Source organism: Notothenia rossii (genome assembly GCF_949606895.1).
Source record: "Notothenia rossii genome assembly, chromosome: 2".
Taxonomy (NCBI): domain Eukaryota; kingdom Metazoa; phylum Chordata; class Actinopteri; order Perciformes; family Nototheniidae; genus Notothenia; species Notothenia rossii.
The window spans coordinates 15,339,002-15,361,727 of record NC_136904.1 but is presented as its reverse complement, the minus strand read 5'-3'; the positions used below and the strand labels follow the sequence as shown (position 1 = coordinate 15,361,727).

The window sequence follows — 22,726 nt, the reverse complement described above, 5'->3', positions numbered from 1 at the left end:
CTGCTGTGACTCCAGGTCTTTAATATTAGCCTGCAATAAGCACACTGCAGGACCATCTGCTCTGCCAGCACGGGTCATACTGAGGGTGAGAGAGGCAGTCATGGAGAAGAAAGAAATATGCAAAGAAACCCCGTGCTGTTTGTAGAAATAACCATGTTCTTTCCCACCAAGGAAAGAGAATGATCATGAAAAGTGGAGTTCAATATAAATATATATATTTATATAAGTGAGTGGGAAAATTTCCCTTGGGCACAGTAGAGGAGACGTAGCTCAACATAGTTAGAATCGATTAGTAATTAACACGGTTAATGAGGGAAGTGACAGCTACTTCCTGTGGATGCTACTTCCAAAGCACCTCATGAGCACCAAGAGGGTCATGTCATGTCTGATTAAAGATGAACTGATATGCAAGACTTGAATACTGATATTTATAATTGGCCTCATATAATGACACACCAAAAAGAGGTATTGACTTCTAACCTTTTCTTTTATCATCCAAACGAGGTCCTACAGAGTTACACCCTAGATCCTGTGTATTGGTTAAGTGTTTACAGTAGAAGTAGAGGCAGGCTAAGAATAGACTAGATGCTTTGAAGCACTAATCAATCTGGACAACGATGTCAAAGCAAGTCATCCACTGCCTAACTCAAGTGTGCACACACTCATGCATGTTCTGGGGTAACTGCTATGTTATTCAACTAATTTCTCATTGGTTTAATAAAGCAAAATGTTCCCCGAAAATAAATAATACGCTCATGCATTCGTAAGTTGCCCTGCCTGTATATCTTACAGATACAATGTTACAAAAAATGTTTTATGTATTGTGTATCCATGTTCTTGTCTTTTCAATTGTACTTCATACACAACATGTTCATTCAGTCATCTCCCAGTGGTGGAGATTCTTACCTTTTGTCTGATCTCCTCCTCCATTTTGACGGGGGATCCCAGCTCAGCCACCTGTTTAACTCCATCACTAGAAAAGCCACCGTATTCCCACAGCACATAATCCTTAGAGTGCGAGGCACCAATGAGGGCTGACCAGTGATTAGCACGACCTGGTGAAAAAAGATGTTAAAACATCATATTAGTTATTATTAAACATCCCATCCGTTCACAAAGTTATCTATCAAATGAATATCTAAGTAGTCTGTCATTACTTCTTCAATACCTTATGATCACTTACCTTTATGTGTTCCTTTGAGTATTGAATAACTACATAGTATTAAATGTAAAATTATGAATTCAACAGCCTTGGGACTAAAGTGTTCTTTGTGATTTTCTCGAATTAACATTTTTGTGCATGTATATATTTCTTTTATGCGGTCTTAATGATTAAAGAAACACCCTGTCCACACTTTTCTGTTAAGAATCTAATTGTAATGAGACTGAGGAAGTAATGTAGCACTACTTAGTCATTTTATGTTTGGCTTTACATGATAGGATACAAAAGGGTTAGTAATCAGTAGATAATGAAGTGGTAATAAAGGACTCCTTAGTAAATACTTGAGGGAACACATAAACAGTAACTAATATTTAAACAATTAGAATAAGTCGCTTCTCGTTGTGTGCTGGAGTTAACGCGGAAACCTCTTGAAAGTGGTCAAAGTGGTTGGAACAGCCTGTTTTCTCATCAGAAACTTCTTTATACTCCTTTAGGAATTATGAGGGAAATACGTATTAATGATCACCAGTTTCTTTATCACCTAATACAAAAACATGAATTATTAATGTATAACATTTGATAGGGAGTTATTTAATGACTAATGGTTCACTAACAGTTAGTCCTTCATTCGTTCCCTGTTGACTTCTTACATTGTTGTTTACCGTATTGTAAAATCTTACCTAAAAAGATTGAATAAGCAGGTGTATAGTTTCCCATGATGATCAGTTTGGTACCTTATTCTGTTCATTGACAGACCCAAACCCTTTTGGTAGATCATATTTATGGATATTTCAGTTAAAAAATGACTCCTTGATGCTCAGGCCTACACCTAATTGCACCTGAATGTTATGCTCCCTCATAATCCTTCAATCCCCTCTATCTCTATCGCTCATTATAGAAAAAAGGAAAAGTGGTTCTGTACATGCACTTTACCTTTACGCAAACACATTTCAGCAGAGGTAGTATATATGATGATCCATCAGAGGTTATTGCACAGGCTGAAGCAAACTTTAGCCTCAAGTCTTTCGTGTAAGGCATAACAGCGCGTGGATTACAGCTGCACATAGTCTTGATAATTATGGGTCATTTTGCGGTATCCATACTACTCTTACTGTGCGCCTCAGTGGTCTGATATGTCTACCTCAACAGCACATATTGTTTTATATTCTCCCCCCACCCCGACAGCCATATTATCCCTCTGTCTTGTATGTTGTTTTATACAAAGACTGAAATGACACATAGCTACATCAACCTGAGAGCACTATAGTGGTTTTACAGCACCATCAACATGGAATGTTTATGTCCTGATGGGTCTGCCATCCCCGGTTTTCAAGATATAAATTTCACTTGCTTACGATAGGTCCTAACCAAACTGAAAGATAATTAGTATTATCTTTACATGCCCAACTTCTCCATGCGTCTGAACACTGTTACTGCTTATCTGGTCAAGGTGAGGATCCCTCAAATAGGTGATAAATCTTCCTCTAATCTGTATGCCCTAAATAGAGCCCTTACATTGCAGTTGTGTAAGTCACCCTTTTTGCCTTCTGCTGGTTTCCAGTGTGAGTCTGAACAAAGATGAATCATTCTGATAATCTAATCTCTGTGTTTGCAGTATCCCTGTAATAATAGATTGTGGAAACGTAAACAGTTCTTCATGACATTGCAGGCATGGCTAAAATGTATGTAGGACCACTTTTATATGAGCCATTTATTTGTCACGACTTGAACATGTATTTTTGTGAGATCTAAGTAGATATGTTTGTAATTATAGATAGATGGATGATATGTGTCCCCAGAGGGATTAGTGTACAAGTTATCACAGGACTAGAGGTCCATGAGGGCCGATGTGCTTAGTGAGCAACACATTTTGATGGACAGTTATATTTATTTGATAAAAGGCATCCTTAAACTTGACCAACTTCCTACTTTGTACTGAATATTACCTCTGACTTTTTTCACCATCTATGATTATTAATGCATTATCTGTAAATACCATTTTTTCACATGGTTAATAAATAAGTCTAGTACACACTTATTGATAATTATGTGATGAAGAGTTTTCTAAAAAAAGTTGAATAAATGGGAAGATGTTTTCCCATTGTAGCATTATTTCTGCTAGGGCCTTATAAAGCTCCTGTGACCTGTCCTTTCTAATTCTTTTAGAATGTTGCTTTACTGCAAGTTTAAATAGTCTTCTACTCAACTGGTTTACCGGTTAATGACTAATGAGGACCATGATTGGAAAACACCTGCCGGAGGAACTTGGACTAGTAATGCGTATAGAATCTCTTAGGGCCTGATCTGGATGGTTTTTTTAGCAATGAAATGCCCTTTTTTTGTTATTGCTGCCAAAGGGTTTGTTAAATGCGTTTGTGCTCCAAGTGCATTCCATTTATCTGCCTTACAGGGCCAGCACCTTGAGAGCTCCAACCTGAAAAATTGTGAACTGAGCGAAGGTTAGTGGTGGATGTTTCTCTTCAGGCTATTAGAGTATATCAAAATACATCCTGAGTCCTGCTACCTTAATGTTTAAAGTATGTGCATTAGGAGACAGTGTCAACATGGTTAAAGTGAGTTGAAGAGTTTTGGATGTTTGTAGTGTAAAAAAGTAGGACCAGGATAAAAAACAAATTATATATTATATTATTTTCAAGTATTGAAGCAGCGGTAAGTCGATTTTTTTGTCTTGACTGTCAAGCTTATTGAAAAATATGAGTTAACCTATCATATGAGTTTGTCATTATAGCCCTTTATTAAATTCTAAGGCCATCTGGGACCCAAGCTTCCATAAATGTCTGGCCCTGGCAGGCAGGGAGTCATTTCAAAAACATAAATTGCTTTTAAATGATGCCTTTGGTTCACAGTTTTATATCCATCATCTCGTTCTTTTGCCTAAGGTTGAGGCTCTGTTAGTTTATTTCAAAGGAGGGTACAACTTGAAGCCTATCTCCTCCTTTTAATGCAGTTTTAGTTGGGAATAGTGCTTGTGGTCAGTGTTGTGGCTGGTTTCTGAATTTGAATATGCTGAAATGTTTTTCATAAGCCTCAAAACATGGATGTACCATATGTCCGCAACTACTACTTTTGTTTGTGAGTGCATCATATAAAACCATATGAAACCAATATATATTTCTTCAAGGGGAGGAAGGTGTTGGGTTGACTAAGTTTACAGGAGATGGAAGGCAGCTGTTGTTTTGATATAAATGTTTCCATTCTGAACTTCAATACATTGCTTCCCTTGTGTAAGAGAAAATGGTCTATGATAGGGTTCTTCTTTATTTGGTCCATAAATGAATTGTAAACTCTCTCTCTCTCTCTTTCTATTTCTCTATCTCCTACAACTCCCTTAAAACAAATGTGTTCCCAGTTTCCGAGCAGCTGCTGGCGCATGGGTTGAATTGCCATGCATTGTTGCATGACTTAAAATGGGGACAAAAGGGAGAAAGAACATAACAAACTGTCAAGGTTATCATGTTGGCAGTAAAAAAAGAAAAAGTCTAGTTGGCCTGTTTTATAGGGAGTTTTTGGTCTGGAATCTGTGTCACCACAATGATCCTGTACTTTAAGGACATACCAATGTTAAAAATAGAAGGGTGACAACAAAAATTCAGGTAGCAAAAAAATGCTTTAATAACACTTGGACCAGAAGGGAAAAGTAAGAAAATATTTTGTTTGAAAAACACAAATGATAACAGATTATCAATTCTTTACTGTTTTGAAGCCAGTGAATAATATTGTTCTGTGCTAATCTTATAAAGTGAGTTATAAAAACTGGTTATCTAGGATATGACTTTGTGCAAGGAGAAATCAAACTGTAACATCCTAAGAGTGGAGAGGAGAGAGGAGACCGACACTGTGCAGCTTGCCCTATCCTCTTTAAGGTTGATCTATCTGTGAGGTGTGTGTTTGTGTGTCTGTGTGTGAGTGTGAGTCACACACCAACTACTCCCTCCTTAAGACAGTAAATTAAGGCTCCTTTCGATCTCAGAGTTTATCTTATTCCACTCTAATCAGTATATTGATCTGACCGGCGAGCGCCTGACTAAGAGAGCCAGTGTAATCCTTAAGATCATTCACATCCTGATAGTGTGGTTCAAGGTTATATACACGCACCCAACCACAGCAGCATACTGTAACAAACCACACACATCACTTTTGAGAGCCACGTACCGAGGCTGAACTAGCCAATGTGTCGGACACATATCCTGATTCCTTTCTGGGGTACAGTGTATGTATAAGATTAAATGATAAGGCTACCAATATTGTAACTGTCAGCAAATCCTATTAAAACTCCCTACGTTTTAGTCCATGTCTCTAAACTTTCCTTAACAGTCTGTGGCACTGACCCCAATCCTCACCTTTCATATCAAAGATCTTTAGAAAATGGGTGTACTTTCACTTTTAAAAAGGACAAACCATTTCTTCAAGGCTGTGCAATATGTTTTTTTTTAACAAAAGTTAGCAAAGAGAAATAAATAGTGCATTTTTTCAAGGTCTTATATTAGCTGCAGATGTGGTGGGCTAGTCAGTAGTTATAGCAGTAGAACAACATTTGTGTAATCAGCTGAGAATGAACTGCAAGACCTATGTTCATCATAATAAAGGGATTTAAACAAGTGGAACGTTGTTGCTTTTTAGAGAGCAATGGGGGTCTGTCACAGGCCAATCTATGGAATAAACTATAACTTAGAAAAATCTATTACCATGATCAATTCATTGCGAGTGAAAGTATTTAGCAGTAAAAAAATAAAATAGGATTTGAGCAGAATGTGAATGTGTGATGGAGCTGAGGTCAGATGACAAAAAGCGTTGGAGTTTGTGCTTACGTGGGTAGTCTTTTGGATGACTCTTTTCTGACCAGTTCCCGAAGAAGGTGACTCTGTACTTTGCTGTTCCACAGGCACAACAGTTGAGCAGAGGTTTCTCTGTAACGTCTCCATACAGGGATTCTGTACAGTAATGATGGGAAAAGTAAAAGAGCCAGAGAGAAATACAGAAGAGTGTGAGATAGAGAAATTGCTCATTAGTATAAAGCAGATGGGAGTTGTGCCCATCATATAGGAGATGGGTGGTTTAAGAAAGAGGGGACCCGAAAGGAGGAAAAGAGACGGCATGAGAAATAGGGAGGATGTGCAGCATGGTTCTTTTGATCTGTTGCACAGTGTGACATCCAATGTCATGCACAGTCAGGGGGTCACACTCATTTACAATCATTCACATGCCGGAGCATAACGACAGAGAGGACTGCTCCTGCATCAAAATGGACAATAGAGTAAGAAAAAGACAAAAAGAGACTGTACAGTAAGTGGGAAGGGAAATGGGTAACAGCAGGGAGGTTGAAGTAAAAATAAATTGATGGTAAATTATTTATTCCATGTCAATAAAAGAAGCCTACCTTTCTCACACATTCGCTTCGTGAGAGAGCCTTCATCCTGGAAATAGATTATCCTCTTCTGCACAATGCTCGCCCTGCACAGAGAGAACAACATAGATAAAAGGCAATGAGAAGTGATTTTTGCCATGGCCAGTTCAAAAGCAAGCATAACGGGCAAAACTATGAGTGACTACAGGAAAAGATAATGAAAATGTTCGAGGCACTGTGAGGTTTTAAAAATAAAGACCAGACAACTGGCAGCAGCGAATGTGGAAATGCTTGGCTTTTAAGATGTGAACAGTGAAGTGTAGCAGGTGGAACGGGTGCAGAGTTATTCATAATCATTTTCCTCACTTCTAAAAGCAGGTATCAAAGCCCACGGGGAAATTGCTAAATCAAGCTGTCTTTCAGACCCAGGCATTCAATGTCTCATACAAAGACCACAAAAAGTATGCATCAGCATTAAGATGCAAGTAAATCAAAATGAGACGCTGAAAGGCTAAAGAAAGTAAGACATCAACTAAAGTAGAAATGTCTGCATTTAAGAGACCCTGCGGCACTTTGTAAGAAACATTTGCAGAAATGCACAGGCATACTATATAGTAGGCTACTTCGATAAGAACTGATTGACAGGCCGACATTAACGCTCCTCAAAATGTGAGGCCTGGCAGAGGGGAGCGCTGTAGATTGAACTGTCTGAGAGGCTTGTTCTACCCGGTGGTGGAGAACACAGGTCTGAGAGGGGCCTTGACATGCAAATCAGCCTCAAACTAATCTTTTCAGAGGCCAACAGACTTGAGAAAAACAACAACAGAAAACAAGCCTTCAGGCATTTAACTTCCTCACAATCACCAGCCTTGGCTGCAGGCAGGTTTCCATGGGGATAAAGGCCAACAATGAGATGCTGGATGGAGGTGCTGGGGGGGGTTAAAGTCTGATCCAGATGGACCCCGTCCAGCTGGACTGTTTTGATACCATTTATTCTGGGGTATCAAACTAAGCTGAGCTGCTCCATTGAGCTGAGGTGATCTCAGAACCAGATCCTCAATGGGAGAAAACACATAAACCTAGATAATGACAGAAATCTGATATTCATTCACCAGAAAAATCTGTTAAACCTCACAAAATGTATTAAACAATTGTATAGAGTCATTTACTGATATGAATGAACTGTTCACATTAATGGACCCTTTACATTTCTTCAAGTTGGCTTTTAAAATACCTATTAATACCCATATATTTATTAACTACAAATGTACAAAAATATACAATTTATTTAAATATCAATGGACCTCAATGCATGAATTTGGATCCGGAAACTCTCTAACTTGTACTGTTACGCTCACAAGTATGCTAAAATCACATTGTCTATTCTTTTATCATTTTTAAGCTTACATTACAGTTTGAGTGTGAGCCTTGTGTGTGAGCGATATCTACCAACAACTAAAATAAACAAGGATCAAAGAGCAAAAGGTCATTCTTCTAAAAAATTGAAGAAAAAAGAGGTAATCATTGGAAGTCTTCCATTTCAAACTAACATGTTCGAGTCAGGTCACATCCTGCTCACTGAGAGCAGGAACATGATGGCAAGTCTGACTTGGGATGAGAGGCTGTTCAGGTAATAAATCACACAATAAGGTCTCATACTCTCTACTGTCTCCTGATAACCCTCATCAGAATACTGTCTTACATACACCACTACATACATGAAGGCCGTATATATGAGATATTGTGTGTGAGAGATGGATCAAATTGATACACATATGGAAATATCATTTTCTTGCAGGCGTTTATACCAAGAAGATGAGAAAGAAAAAGAAACTGAAAACTCTGTTCTTTTTAACCCCCCAAAGAAAATGTAAGGATAAGTATTCCTCCTCAAACCATCTTGAGTTAAATAACCCTTTTTGTTAATCCCTTCAACATGCTACTATTCTCCAACTCATGCAACATTTTTGCGTATCGCAGAAAATCACAGAAAATCACAGAAAATCACAGAAAATCACAGAAAATCACAGAAAATCACAGAAAATCAAAGAAAATCACAGAAACAAATATCATTTATTCTTTCACATACTTTACAGTACATCGACACTTCAGTCACTTGGTCTTATACACATTAATCTCTTCCACACACACTTTTATTCTCGTACATACACTATCATATCATTTCTCTCAGTATTTTCAATCTTCAACACCCCATAATTCATTCCCATACAAAAATCATTCTTTCTCTCATGCATACTATGAGTATAAGGGTGCATCTCAGAGATCACGATGGTGTGTGAAAGATCAAGCATGATTTATAGCCAAAACGGACTTTCATAACGTGGGTGAAATGATTGAAGGTAAGCGACACCAGCAGCACATCTCTAATTGTTCACACTTTAATTCAATCTCACCCCAATTTCACATATCTCCCTGAGAGAGAGGAGCACACTCTGCTTGATTGTCTGGCCGGTCCGGGAAAGTGGGCAAGCAGTGAGGCAGAGTAATGCTTATTTAACATCCAATTTAAATTCTATCTCACTTTGCCGGATCCACACCACCACCGATCCCAATCACCCTAAAAGTGCACTGATTTGAATGTGTGTGTGGGAGGGAGGGAGGGAGTGAATATGCATTCTTGAGAGCTTAAAAAAAGAGACTTAGAGTAAAGGCTGAAAGGAAGGAGAGTGAGAAAGAAGAAAAAGGAAAAGGGCAAGATAGAGTTTGCCTTTCTATGGTTATGTATCCAACTGCTTGAATATCTGTAAAATAAGATTAATTAATTATTATTTTTGTTCTATGTGAAGATCTACAGCCAGAGATTAAGATTACTATCTTAAGTATCTGCTGCTACAAGCATAACTTTCAAAAAGGAACTATTTAGAGATACTACACAAATGTACTGCACAAAGCAAATTCACATTTCATTTCTGTGGGTCTGCGTGACTATAGTGGCCTCTCTAAATCCTCCTTGATCTGTCCTATCGCTGTGCTGATGAGATTAACAGAATTTGACAACTGCATGTGGTTTTGACATTATGATCACTGATACACTGTCTCACTCAGACAGCCCATCAGAACACATCGCACTACCCTCCATATTGCACGCCAGAGGCGGATGACAAATAAATTGCTTCCTATCCACAAATGGAAAGATAAAAGATAGTGGGCAACTTCAATGGCAACTGTTATATATAGATTACATTTAGATGTTATTTACTCTGCCTCCAACCATAAGGAGTGACAATAATAATACCTCCTGACTAGAGTTCTACTCCCTTAACTGCAGGTCATGTTTGATTTCATCACAAAGTCCCCCTAATGAGAAAAATGGAAGCCAGTTATTTTCATTCCAATTGGACATAAAGCTAAACATTTGATTAAGAAAACAATTGGCTGAAAAGATAGACAAAATCCCTCTTTTCTAAAACTTGCTGTGAGGGAGATCTGATAGTTTATGAGAACACTGTGAACAACAATTAGTGGAAGTGAGATTGGGACATTTACAAGGACCCAATAAAATAAAAGCATTTAGCACTCACTTATCTACAATTTCCAATCAGCAGTAGAAAAGCCCTTCTACAAACAGATAATGATTAGGAAACCACTAAAAATCAATCATTTAATGATTTCTTCAGGTTGATTAGTTTTGTCTGTTGTGCCTCTTACTAGAGTTGGGTTGCACAGCCAGTTTAATTTTGTGGTTTCCAGTTCGCAGAACCTTGATTTATAAGAGCCTTAAACACAGTATTTTAAGTTACATGCAACTCCATGTAGCCTTTTGACGTATTATCAGCAATGCCACTGAGTAGATTTAGGCTTTGATTTCCAGATTCTGTAAACTCACTCATACACATTAGCCTTACTTACACACACTACTATTCTCTGTCACATACATCTCTCTCAGTTTCCCTTAGCATGATGTTGTTAGTGCAGGGGTAAGTTCCACAAAAACACTCAGGAGAACATTGAGCGATATCAAATATATATATTTTGTTAAAACAAGAGTGGCGGAGACCGTTATGAAAAAAAACCCTGGCCTGATTTATTTTTAGCATATAAGAAAGCTTAAAATAACTGGATTAGATGGTAAGCTTTTCAAAGTCAGAGCTCTGAGTTCAGGAGTTAAAAAGAGCATCCTTGCCTGACCCTATCATCACGGACCAATCTTAGAAAAAACCAGACCACAAAGCTCAGTCTTTCCATCTAAAGGACAGCAACTGCCCGTCAATTATACTCCAGCAAACCACTCGGGAGTCTTGGGACAACATTTGAGTCACAGAAGCGTTTTCACAGAAACACACATGCCACACACACATGCCACACACACATGCCACACACACATGCCACACACACATGCCACACACACACTTCTAATTGCATGGCCAGATGTTGTTTTTAAATAACTATTCATTTTTGTAAAGCACCTTGAATTGCCTTGTGTTGAACGGTGCTATATAAATAAACTTGCCTTGCCTTGCCTTGCCTTGCCTTGCCTTGCCTTGCCTTGCCTCGCCTCGCCTCGCCTCGCCTCGCCTCGCCTCGCCTCGCCTCGCCTCGCCTCGCCTCGCCTTACATGCATGCACACTGACCAATATCTTTTAGGATACAACATGCATTTAAAAACAAATATTACCCCTGCCTATAGTGCTAATGAAAATGTCCCCTCTGATATTATCTATAATATTAGCAAACATTTCACATTAGTATGATTCCTTCAGTGCAGACAACACAATAAGTGTTTCCCTGTGGGTATAGGCTGCACCATAACACAGTCATAGAGCGTAGTGTACTCAGTATGTCTTTCCTTCCTTATTGTTTACAGGGAAAAAACACACTTGTCAGTTACATGGAGGAGTTAAATCTCCTAATTACCGGTAGACTTAATTTAGACTTGGGTGTTGCGGCACTGAGGCATACAAAAGCCTTGTCATCTTTACGCTAGAAGGTGATGGAAAAATCTACGGAAAATACCCACTCCCACCCTGTGATCCTGATTTTCAGAGGCTTCTCTTTTGAACTCTCACATTCTCCCTCCCCTATTGTCTGTGCCCTAGTATTACTACATCACCATTTCAACACTTTCATGCATCTCTTTCGAGGCTGTACGCTCACTCGCACTTTCAACTTTGCCGCTCTATCCTTATGCTTAATTCAGTACAATTCTGCCACCATCCCACTCGACTCTATGAGGACAGCAGAAGTATCGTACGACATGATGTGCTGTGATAAGACAAAGACAACACCACGGTGGAGATGAAAACGAGGAGACGGATAAAAGAGAAGAAGAGGCGAGAGCAAGGAGAAGAAAGAAGGGATTTTACAGTGAGAGAGTTTATGTGAGATCTCAGAAGTTATTGAGAAGGCAAGTCATGAAGATATATTCCTGAAAGATAAGGTCACAAATAGAAAAACATGTGTTTCTGTCACATTATAACATGCATTATTAAATAAGAAATTCAACCTTTTAATCTTCCCTTTGTTCGAGGAACAGCAGATAAATAATGCATTGATCAAAAGGCCTTGTGACTCACAGTCCCTTAGTGCCTCTCCACCTCGTGTACTGTCATTATTTCCCCACAGCACTGGATTAATGAATGGATTTCTACCATGATCGGTCTTCAGCTGAACATGATTACTCTTCTGTATCCAAGCAAGCCCAGAGAACACAAAGCAGCAGGGTTGATCCATGTCAATCATCCGTATGACTAATAAAGGTAATGAATAGTTTATGAAGCCAAGTGGGAATGGAAAGACATTCTGTATTTAACTCTGATTAGCTTAGGGGAAGGGATGTAATGAAACTGATTTACTCTACATGTGGAATTTGATTTATGATGGTAGCGCAGCTCGCAATCCCAGAGAGCACTTATACTTTAGATTAAATCATTAAAACTGAAATGTAACTATGTAGGACATGTTTGAATATAAGCAGATAACCAATGTAGAAACATTTAGTTGAAAATGTTGAAAATGAAAAGTAACTCTCACTATCAATATACACTCCCACCCAGTTTAATAAGTAAACCTTTAGCTAAAATCATTGAAGTCCAATGAAAAAGTCTTGCAATAAATCAGGATGATCATTTTGGGAGATGTAGCTTGTTGCGCCGTCGAGCCGTTTGATTTGGAGGGAGATTGTTATTTAGTCTACGCTTGTTGATATAAACATGCTACCATATAATATATTCCTATAATCGAAAATTGAAGAACACAAAATGTTTTGGCTTCCTTCAAAGTGGAAACAAAACACATGTATCAAAAAGTATGCCTTGAAAATGTTCAGCAAGAGTTCAACGTATCATATCATATTGGGAGCGGATGTGGCGCAGTGGGCTAGTACCAATGAATTATTATTAATATAATTATCAAAACTGCCCTCTTCTAGACTAAAAGTTCGATTTTCTCCCTTAATCTGTAAGCAGTAATGCAGGGGGAAATACATGACATCAACAAAATAAATGTCGATAGAAAGGTGCAGCCCCACTCTCCACTTTACCGGACCTCTCAAAGCATAATGAATAACAGTTCAGCGTGTCTGGGGACCTGTTAAACTGAAAGTGAGGTCTTCCAGCAGGACTGTGTAGTGAACAACTTAGTGTGCGAACAGAGGATTTCTGCACATCATCAGTTGTGGTTTACATACTTAATGGAGAGACAGCCAGAGCCACTGGGGGGCGCAGTCCAGAACACCTGGATGCTGGTGCGTCTGCGAGGGGTGCTCTCTGTCACAGCAGGGGGGCAGTTGGTCATGAACTGAGTTTCCTCCTCATCAATTATCTGTAAATGCACAAACACAAAGATATTAGTGATTAAAAAAATGTCATCAGACAAGACTCCAAAAGCACTTTGTACATCAGCATGTGATGGAGTTGGACCATTTTACATACATTTCCTAAAACAGAAACAAAATTAGCAGCTTGAAATCACGTTCATTTTACATCTTCAGGACACATTGATAGATTTAACGCAAAATGATCTCAAAATGCATACCATGACAGCTGTTGTACAAAGCTATTGTGTTGAAATGAATATAATCCTCAGTGCTGTTTCAAACGCAAGTTGGGGTTGTTAGAGCAGGGATGGGCAACTTTGATGGTGGTGGGGGCCACATAATTGATGTACTGGCCACCAGGGGGCCGCAGATTCAGTTGGAACACACACCCACACAAATTCCATGTAATGTATGTAATTATTAACAAATATACTAAGTCTGACATCTTCATTGACATTTTACAATCTTTCAGGGAACATCCTCTAATAAGCTCACTAAACTAATATCAGTTCATAGAAATGTTATTTAATTTTTACAAGTGGCATGTTTTGAACATGGTTATTTAACAGTGGAATAAAACTATGTTAAACTGTTGGAAAGGACGGAAAATGTGTGTGCATTGAGATTAACCATTAAGATGACATAAACATGAAGTCATGAACACTAACCCAGACATTAGCTGTCTAACTTGAACCTAAAACACTTGTAGCCAGTCTCTGCATTCCACAATAAGGGGAATGTCAACACAGACAACTGTCAACCCGCACTCTGCTGTTCCTCAGCGCCGCTCCCCCTCCCTCCCGCTGAAATTATGAATGAAAAGCGTATAGTAATCATAGATAACACGGCAGGGTCTGTGACAATTTGTTTTCATCTGATTTCAAATTAACAAAGACTTGGTATTTAGAATATTAAACTGGTTTCGCCAAATTCAGATGATAAATACATCTTTTAAGCTTGTAAAGGCATAATTACAAGCGGTAACTTAACGTCACAGCAGGCATAACAACAGCCGGTGTTTCTTGTGAGTGTTTCCCCGGGAAACAAACACAATAGAGAGACGAAGTCCCTCCCCTTCTGGTGGACCTCCGTGGGACCTTATTTCAGAAAAATTATGTATTGAAGTCAATGGCGAGAGAAAGATTATCTTTCGATCCCGTTTGAATTGTGCCACGAATTACACATATGATGTTTGTCAATTTAAAAGATAATAAGTAAAAAAAATTCAAATGTGTCGTAAAACTGTGAAGTAACACATTTTGTTGTGTGAAACGCTCAATGAACTACATCTCTGGTCTCACACACGTCACCAACACCAAGATGGCCGTCACGTTGGCACATTTCACCTCTTTTTTTCAGAATAAGGCGAAAAGTATTAAAAGAGGTGAAAATCACTAAAAGTCTGGGCATGTTGAGAGCTGTGCATACCCACAAGGGGAGTTAGTCGGTTCCGTAAGAGCAAGCATGCGTGACCGGCTTTACATGGTTTCGGTGAGTAACACGAGTTTAATGTGTAACGTTAATGACATTACTTACTCTGGGATTTGTAGTTTTTCTAGTTGCGTATTTTTCACAGTCTTATATTTCAACAGTTTTACGACAAACTGTGACTTTTTAACATGGAAATGATTTTTTAAGATTGACAAACATCATATGTAATTCGTGGCACAATTCAAACGGGATCAAAATATAATCTTTCTCTCCCCATTGACTTCAATACATAACTTTTCCGAAATAAGGTCCCATGGGGCGGAAGTAGAAGGGCGGGACTTCGCCTCTCTATACACACAAACGCGTCACAGATTATTTTTGCGGTATTGGAAATCGTATACGCAGCTCACGACGTAACTAGGAGTCTAGTGGACAGTATCAGGACTACAAGTTAAAAAAAAGAAAAAGGGTTAGGGTTAGTTAGTTACGTTGTTTATAGATTAATCTGAGGGCCTCCATTTGCCCATCCCTGTGTTAGAGCATCCTGAAGTTAATTGTCCACCAATTGGTCACAAAATTAAACTGAGATAGGATTAACAGAAAAGAAGAGAAGCAAAAAACCTTCTGCCAGATTAAATATGTTTATTAATATTCAATCATCACTGTGACATAATGGATGCTTTTTCAGTCTGTTAAAATTGAAAAAGCTGTTAAACTCACAATCATATCCATCTCGGTTCAAGGCTTATATTAGTCATACGTACATAGCTACAGTGTAGTTATGACGATGAAAATCTTAGGTCCCAGGCTCTTCCAACAGTGTAACACAATAAAAAATGAAAAAATGAAAAAATAGCACAAGTAAATACAAAAAGAAAAATAGTAAAATAGTGAAATAGTGCAATAAGAGTCTATATACAAGTGATTGGAATATGATATATTAGATCAATAATTTCTAAATTGTTGTTTCTAATCTGTAAATATAAGTAGATGTTAAGGAGTCACAAGCCAAAAAAAAGTTTGGAACCTTTGTATCAGAAACGGAGAGATAGGAGATTTTAATTTTTCTTTTTCCTGTCTTGGTAATAATCTGTCAATTTCAGCGTGTTGGAGACAAGGACACAAGCTCCTTCAGACCTTCTAGTATAAAATAAAATGGTTAAGGCATTTGAGACCAAACAGCAGAGTAATGAATCCAGTCGAGTGAATGGATGAGACTACTTCCACTTTTCATATCATATGATTCTATGGCCGCAGGTCTTGACACTGAATCGACTTTCCTTGTGAATTATAGTACATTTAATTGAATGAATACTCAAATTGATCAGGAAGTCAACGTCTGGACGCCCAATCATGACCCTATCCCTGTGAGCAACATTCAAAATAGTCCCTAGTCTATTTAGGGTCAAACTGAAGGGTCCAAATACATGCTGCCCTCTCTACTCAGGTGCACATCTGAGATACTGAGCATCTCATTGATTTTAACTGGACAGGAAATTAGTAGAGCGGGTATCATGGGGGAGCGTAGCCAGCGAGCTAATGTTCATTGCCCAGAGACCAAGGATCAGTTTGATAGGAAGTGACATCAGGGCAGCAAAGACGCAGACTTTCTCACTCCATAAAGCTGTCAGCAGAGAATTTCCTTTGTCATGCCATGTTATGAATGAGTTCATTCCTAAAGTGCATTGTGTGTGTGTGTGTGTGTGTGTGTGTGTGTGTGTGTGTGTGTGTGTGTGTGTGTGTGTGTGTGTGTGTGTGTGTGTGTGTGTGTGTGTGTGTGTGTGTGTGTGTGTGTGTGTGTGTGTGTGTGTGTGTGTGTGTGTGTGTGTGTGTGTGTGAGAGAGAGAGAGAGTAAGAGAGGAAGAGACAGAGTGAGGAGGGGAGCTTGGGGCTGTGTGTGTCTGTGTCTGTGTGTGTACGCGTGCAGTGCATGCGTATGCAGCCTCGCTTGGTCTGAAGCATTATACAACCCCCCCTCCATGTTCCCATGGTTTCTAACAGGCATCCTGGGGTGGTCTGACTGGACTTCAACACATGTTAAAACCAGAGAAGTCTCAAGGGAATGTATAAAACACCATCTGCAAAAGTGAAAAAAGAACTCAAAAGATCTAAACATACCTAAGACCCATTTCTGTCCAAATCTGGTATCAATAGAAGGATAGTGAGTGTAGGGAAATGAGGAAAATATGTGCAAAAATGTTTTGTCTCTGGGTATTGCATGAATTTGTGCATGAGCATAAGCGATTGGCTCGACATTAGCTGCTGGTCCGACCCTAATAATAACAATAAGATAAATGGGAAATAGCTTTGAGTAAATTAAACGGAACAGTTAGCAAAGAGGACACAAGAAAAACATCTCTGTTGCCCTCATATCAGATTATCCTTGTGGAAAAATTATGTAAAGGTGGTGCACTAATAACCTCAGTTCTGTGTTTGTCTACGGTTATGTCATATGTTGCACCCAGAGTGGCACCAATTTCCCCCCTCACATAGCCACATTAGCCTTTTCTTGTTCTATAATCTTACCCTGCTGAGATGTAATGTCTCATCAGACCGTGCCAGCATTGCCCTCTGGTTACGCTCTTGCCAACAAACACATACACACACACACACAGTGGCAACTGACCTTCCCAGAAAGCTCAATAAAAGTGCTTTTCATCAAGTCGGGAGCTGTCCTGAGACGGCTGAGATGGGGCACACCAACAGATTTCAAATGAGCTGTATGTTAAATAAACCCTGACGTTTTCTGTTGCAGCTTCTTTTTTTCTTTATTTTCTCTCAATGCCTGGAGGCCGGCCCACCCAGGGCTCTTTCAGATTACTGTGTGTGCCTCTGTGTGTGTGTGTACTTTTTCATAAAATACAAAGAACATAAAAGACTAACAGGGATATCTATTTGGACAGCAGTTTATTTTTACTGCGCTGTCACATGGTGCTTGTAACAAAACAGGAGATCATCTGATGCAGCCGTGAAAGAGACCGTCAGCTTCTGAAAACCTAGCAGATGTCTAATCAAAGGCGGGCGCCAGTAATGACATGTATATTCTGTTTACTTTTGATGCTAACATCTAAAGACTATGTTCACCATAGACTGTATGATGGTCACACATCTATCTATTATTCTCTTTGCACACTCATGCTGCTTTCCAAATAGCATCATTTTTCTATTTACTTTTAGTATGTACTGAAGCCGTCCTGACAAAATACTTAATGTTCCCATCCAGGGTTATTGGGAAATAGTAATTTCTCAAAACATTGAACCTTGAACTTTAATCCTCTAGCTTATAACTCCACAGAGCAAAAATGTTAGAGCAGCCAGAAAAACATGCTGGAAAGCGTAGTGCAAAATGCAACAGCATACATACTAAATAGTATTTGTATTGGAACACATCCTCAGTCTGTCTCATGTACGTGTGGAACGCAAAGTTACTGAACGTGACTAAATGATATAGTGCTTCTCGTCTTTTACTGCTGAGGTTTATCACCCTGTCACACGCGCCACACTCCGCCAAAGGGCTAAGGAGCACGCTCAAGGCTGGCACTAAATAACAACAGCATGAAATCAATTGCAAGGACAAATAAAAGAGGAAAAGAAATTGCCGGTATTGGCGCTGGGTGATGGCAGGACAACAACAACAAAATATTCCTGTTTTATGTCAACACTAACAGGCTTCTCCACTCCCTTCACTGGCTGCCAGTGGCGGCAAGAATCCACTTCAAGACGCTGACTCTGGCCTAGTAAGCTGTGAAGGGGTCCTTCCTACATCCAGGACATAGTTAAACCTTACACTGTAGCCAGTGCACTTCGCTCTGCATCAGCCAATCGGCTTGCTACTCACTCACTGCAATTTGGACCCAGGTACCACTCAACAGAGACACGCCTGTTTGCTATCCTGGCTCAATTTTTTTTAAATGATCTACCCATTGATATCAGGACAGCAAAAAGTCTGCTTATCTTCCGTCGCAAACCGAATTCCCACCTGTTTCCCTTGTTTCACTTTAGCCCATTTTTAACTAATGCAACAGCACATACAATGGTTTGGCTTATTTGAAGTGTATATACTGTATATCTGCACATTTTTCTTGTTGTCCTTAGTTTGTATCTTTATGCTTTATTGCACTTCAGTTAATGAAGTGTAATGTAATGTGACCATAGTCAGGGCTTAAGTTCACAGAGAGTGCAACAGCAGCAGGGATCAGAGAAGCCTGAGGGATGCTTTGAGCAACTGCAGTGAATTGTACATGTTTAATAAAATAATAGGGTTTTATGTGGTAGGCAACAAAAAAAAAACTTTTAAAAATGGCTCTTTAAAAGGTCTGCCATTAGAAGAAATATGATCTCAAGTTTTTGGCAGGACTTGTAATTGGGCTTTAAACTTTATGTTTGGCTTAATTATTATTTTGTAACTACACAGTGGTATCACCATGGTCTACTGGTTTTACTGTTCTAAACTAAACTCAAGCTAAAACCAGTTCCTCAGTTCTTTGAAAACAGGATATCATCTTGAGAAGTCTAAGATCTTTGAGATTCTTAAACAGCAGCTTAGATCTGGTTAAATAAATACTGGCAGGAAGAACAAAAAAGTGGAACAAATTCCAAAGTTATGAATGTGATGTTATGACTATGATACTCATACTGTAGTAATACACTTTGAATGCATATATATAGCATAGATGACCATTACAGTACATGATGCTATATGTATAGAATAATAATACCCATAAGACATTGTACCATCTAGAAATAAAATAATGTCTTGAGTTTATATTTGTATTACATGATTATCCTTACTTAACCCCATCAATCAATGATGTCCTTCTCTCTAACACTCAACTCCTCACATTGCATTATAATTACAAAGGCCTCACATATTTGTCCGCTTCACACGTGCAGCACCAGCTATCTTGCCTTCTCTCTCTCTTTTTCGCACTCTTGCCCTCACTTAATTTTTTCCCTGCTTACAATACTCCAGCTTGGCCTGTCAGTGTAAAATTGTTATTAGCCTCTTGACTACATAAATTGTATACTTCCTACATGTATGAACCGTATGCCTGCTTGTGGGCACACTCCTCCCAATGTACCAACCAAGTGTATAACCTGAAGAGCAAAGCTACCTGGAACTGAGCGGAGAGCATGATCTTTTCATATGATATACAGTGCCTATTAGAGAGGTGAGAATAATCACACTTTTACTGTGAAGACAGGAGGGCTGTGCGAAGAAAATCTGTCAAGACCCCCATCCCCCAATCTACAGTAAGATCAGTCTATTTTTTTTTTCTCTCTTTTCATACGCCATGCACAGTGCTTGTGCTGGAATCAAAAGGAATGATGGTATGAAGGATTAACCTTTAAGTACCTTGCTTTAAATACAGGTCAGGCAGACTAGGATAGGTCAATGTATCCAATGTTCCTGCACTAATAATAGAGTAAAATAAAAATTGGAGTTCTTTTCAGATTTTACCATTGGTCATGTGAGTTGCAATCTTACCTGGAAATTTCCAATGTAGTCCGAGTCATTGTCTCCCTCTGTACCCTCTCTTAGGGCAATAAGGGTGAAGCCTCTAAAGTAAGAGGGGCTGGATGCCATCACAGTCACTGGATGGAATCAAACAAGAGTGACAGCAGCATTAGTCGATGGAAAGAATAATGAGAAAACAATCCCTCTGCTAGCACAAGACTAACATGGGTTTAATTATCCATCTGTCTGAGAGGTGTTGAATTAAGAACGAATACTGAGTTGAATAAATGTCAAAATATTCTGATATAATTGTAATAATGTCTTTGTCAACGATCAAACATGTTTCTAGTTTTTGAGGACGTAGATCGAGATGGTGTTTTTTATGCAATCCAGCAGAACATAAAAGAATGTCCATTTACAATAGGGGGAAATTAAATTAGCCAATGTATTAGTATCTCGAGATAAGACTTTTACACTTCAAAACCACTCACTTCAAGTATATGGTGATTGCAAAAAAAACACCCAGTTATTGGCTTTGGATGATGAATCTATTTATGATGAAATCAGAAAAGAATGGACTAACTGCAGAGCAACATATTGTCGAGACCAAAACAGCATGAGCCTTTGAGATTCACACAGCAGATGGCACATGCCCATTAATAGCTCCCAATAACTTCCAACTTGAACAAAAGCTATGAAATTAGGGACTGCTGGCTTTTAGAAAATGAATTTAACCATGAAAGAGAATTGGAAAAAGTATTGAAGGGTTCGCAGAGGGATTTAGCTCCACAACCTTTTAATTTTTTATAATAAAAGAGCTCTTAAGTCGTACTATTTACTCATGGCTGTCAGCTTTGTTTTTTCCTTTACAGTTTAAATTCATCCTTGTTGGGATGCAGGATCATCTCTTTACTGACCACATAGTTTACTTTACAGAGCACATACACTAACGTCGCATCAAAAGTAGACTGAGGAAACTTATATTAAGTTTGCATAGCCGACTGTCCTTGGACTAGTGTTTCTCTCACAATGAGCACACCGTCGCAACGCAGTGTGCGTAAATCTGGCGGATAAACACCAACCTCTGTATGTGCTCCCTGGATGATAGGTCTCCGGGTCTCCCTCAACGCGGAGGCGAAACTCATTGTTGCCCTCCTTCCGATTGCTCTGAGCCCGTAATATCCGACTACAATACCCGTCTCCCTTCCCCACTCTCTCGGAGGGCTCCTCGGTGTATGCAAACATATTGCCCGCTGCCGTGGAGATAAAGCAGAGCAGGAGCAAAAGGCGCGATCGTATCCCGTTTACTGCCATCATGTTAAAGCCAAGTTGATGCGCAGAGGTGAAGGAAATATTTTCAGCGGGAGAAGAGACGTTAGTTTCAGCGCCTGCTTCACTCCTAAATGAGAGCCCAACTTGCAAACTGTCTGAGTAGACTTGTGCACTGCTAGGAGGGTAGATCCATCCTGATGTGAGAATCAGAGAGCGAGGAGGAGGACTGGCTGGGATGCGCTGTGCACTCTATTTTTACGAGAACTGCACAGTGTGCCGCTCACACTGAGCAGGAGAGCAGGGGTCCGAGGAAATGAGAGGAGTGAGGCTGTGAGGCTGTGTGGCTGTCTCCAAGGCCACAGCAATTTACAAACAGCCTGCGTGAAGAATACACTGAACCAACAGACCGGAAACAAAGACAAACATTCCCACCAAATGAGTTCTAGGAGGACACGTTTGACATAGGCTACTTGGACTGAATCACTCACTCAAGAATCTAGAGGAAGACACCAAGGCCGTAACCATGGAGTCAACATTGGGGGGGACCAACAATTAAACAAATTAAAAAGTGATAGAATAGCAATTTTTTTTTTTTTTTAAATGTATAGCAGTTAGGCTATGTACTGGGGGGGTGGGGGGGGGGCATTTTGAGCGTATCTGAATATTGGGGGGGATGTGTGTCCCCCAATGTATATGGTAAATTCGGCCTTAGAAGACACACACACAGCGACACACAAAGGAATTGATAAAGCCTGCTAAACGGTTGTCTAGGTGACTAATTAAACAACCAGTGATAACTGTTGAAGTCATGGTTGCTCGCCGGTGAATGCTTCACTCTATATTCAATTTCTAGGGTCACTTGATGTGAACTGATGAAATATGCACATTGCAACATGATCGATCTCAGTGTGTGAGCATCCACCTTATTCAACACATCAGTTAGATAAGGCAAAATAACAAGAAGCATTTCCATTGTATTCAAATCCCAGTAAACAGGGGTTTAGGGACTAAAGGGAACTGCTCTTTGTAATAAAGGTATATTCTGATTCTGATTCTAAGCTATGTTATGATCAACACAAGGAGGAAGATGTTACAGATTAATTAAGTAGGAGAAGTTGGGGACCTTTGCAACAATATGCTTATTTATCCTTTTCAGTCAAATTAACATTTGAGAACACAGATGCTGTCATGCAAATGTAGGTTGGAGGGCAACTTGTTTAAAGCATGGACCTTTTCGAGTACAATGGGAGAAACATTTTTTAA

At 39.3% G+C, this 22,726-nt stretch overlaps 1 protein-coding gene across 2 annotated transcripts in view; it reads right to left on the bottom strand.

Moving 5' to 3' along the window:
• The window catches only part of spon1a (spondin 1a), a 102,284-nt gene extending 80,497 nt beyond the window's left edge, over positions 1-21,787 (bottom strand). Inside the window, exons 1-6 of one of the 2 annotated variants that reach the window (XM_079663519.1) lie at positions 21,274-21,787; positions 20,222-20,328; positions 13,174-13,307; positions 6,561-6,634; positions 5,992-6,114; positions 907-1,055 (exon numbers count right to left, since the gene is read on the bottom strand). In XM_079663519.1, the coding sequence (XP_079519645.1) occupies positions 907-1,055; positions 5,992-6,114; positions 6,561-6,634; positions 13,174-13,307; positions 20,222-20,328; positions 21,274-21,508 (822 nt within the window). In that variant the 5' untranslated portion in view covers positions 21,509-21,787. The remainder of the gene's footprint in view (positions 1-906; positions 1,056-5,991; positions 6,115-6,560; positions 6,635-13,173; positions 13,308-20,221; positions 20,329-21,273) is intronic. The other variant, XM_079663518.1, reaches the window with a different exon arrangement.
• Positions 21,788-22,726: the final 939 nt, after the last annotated feature.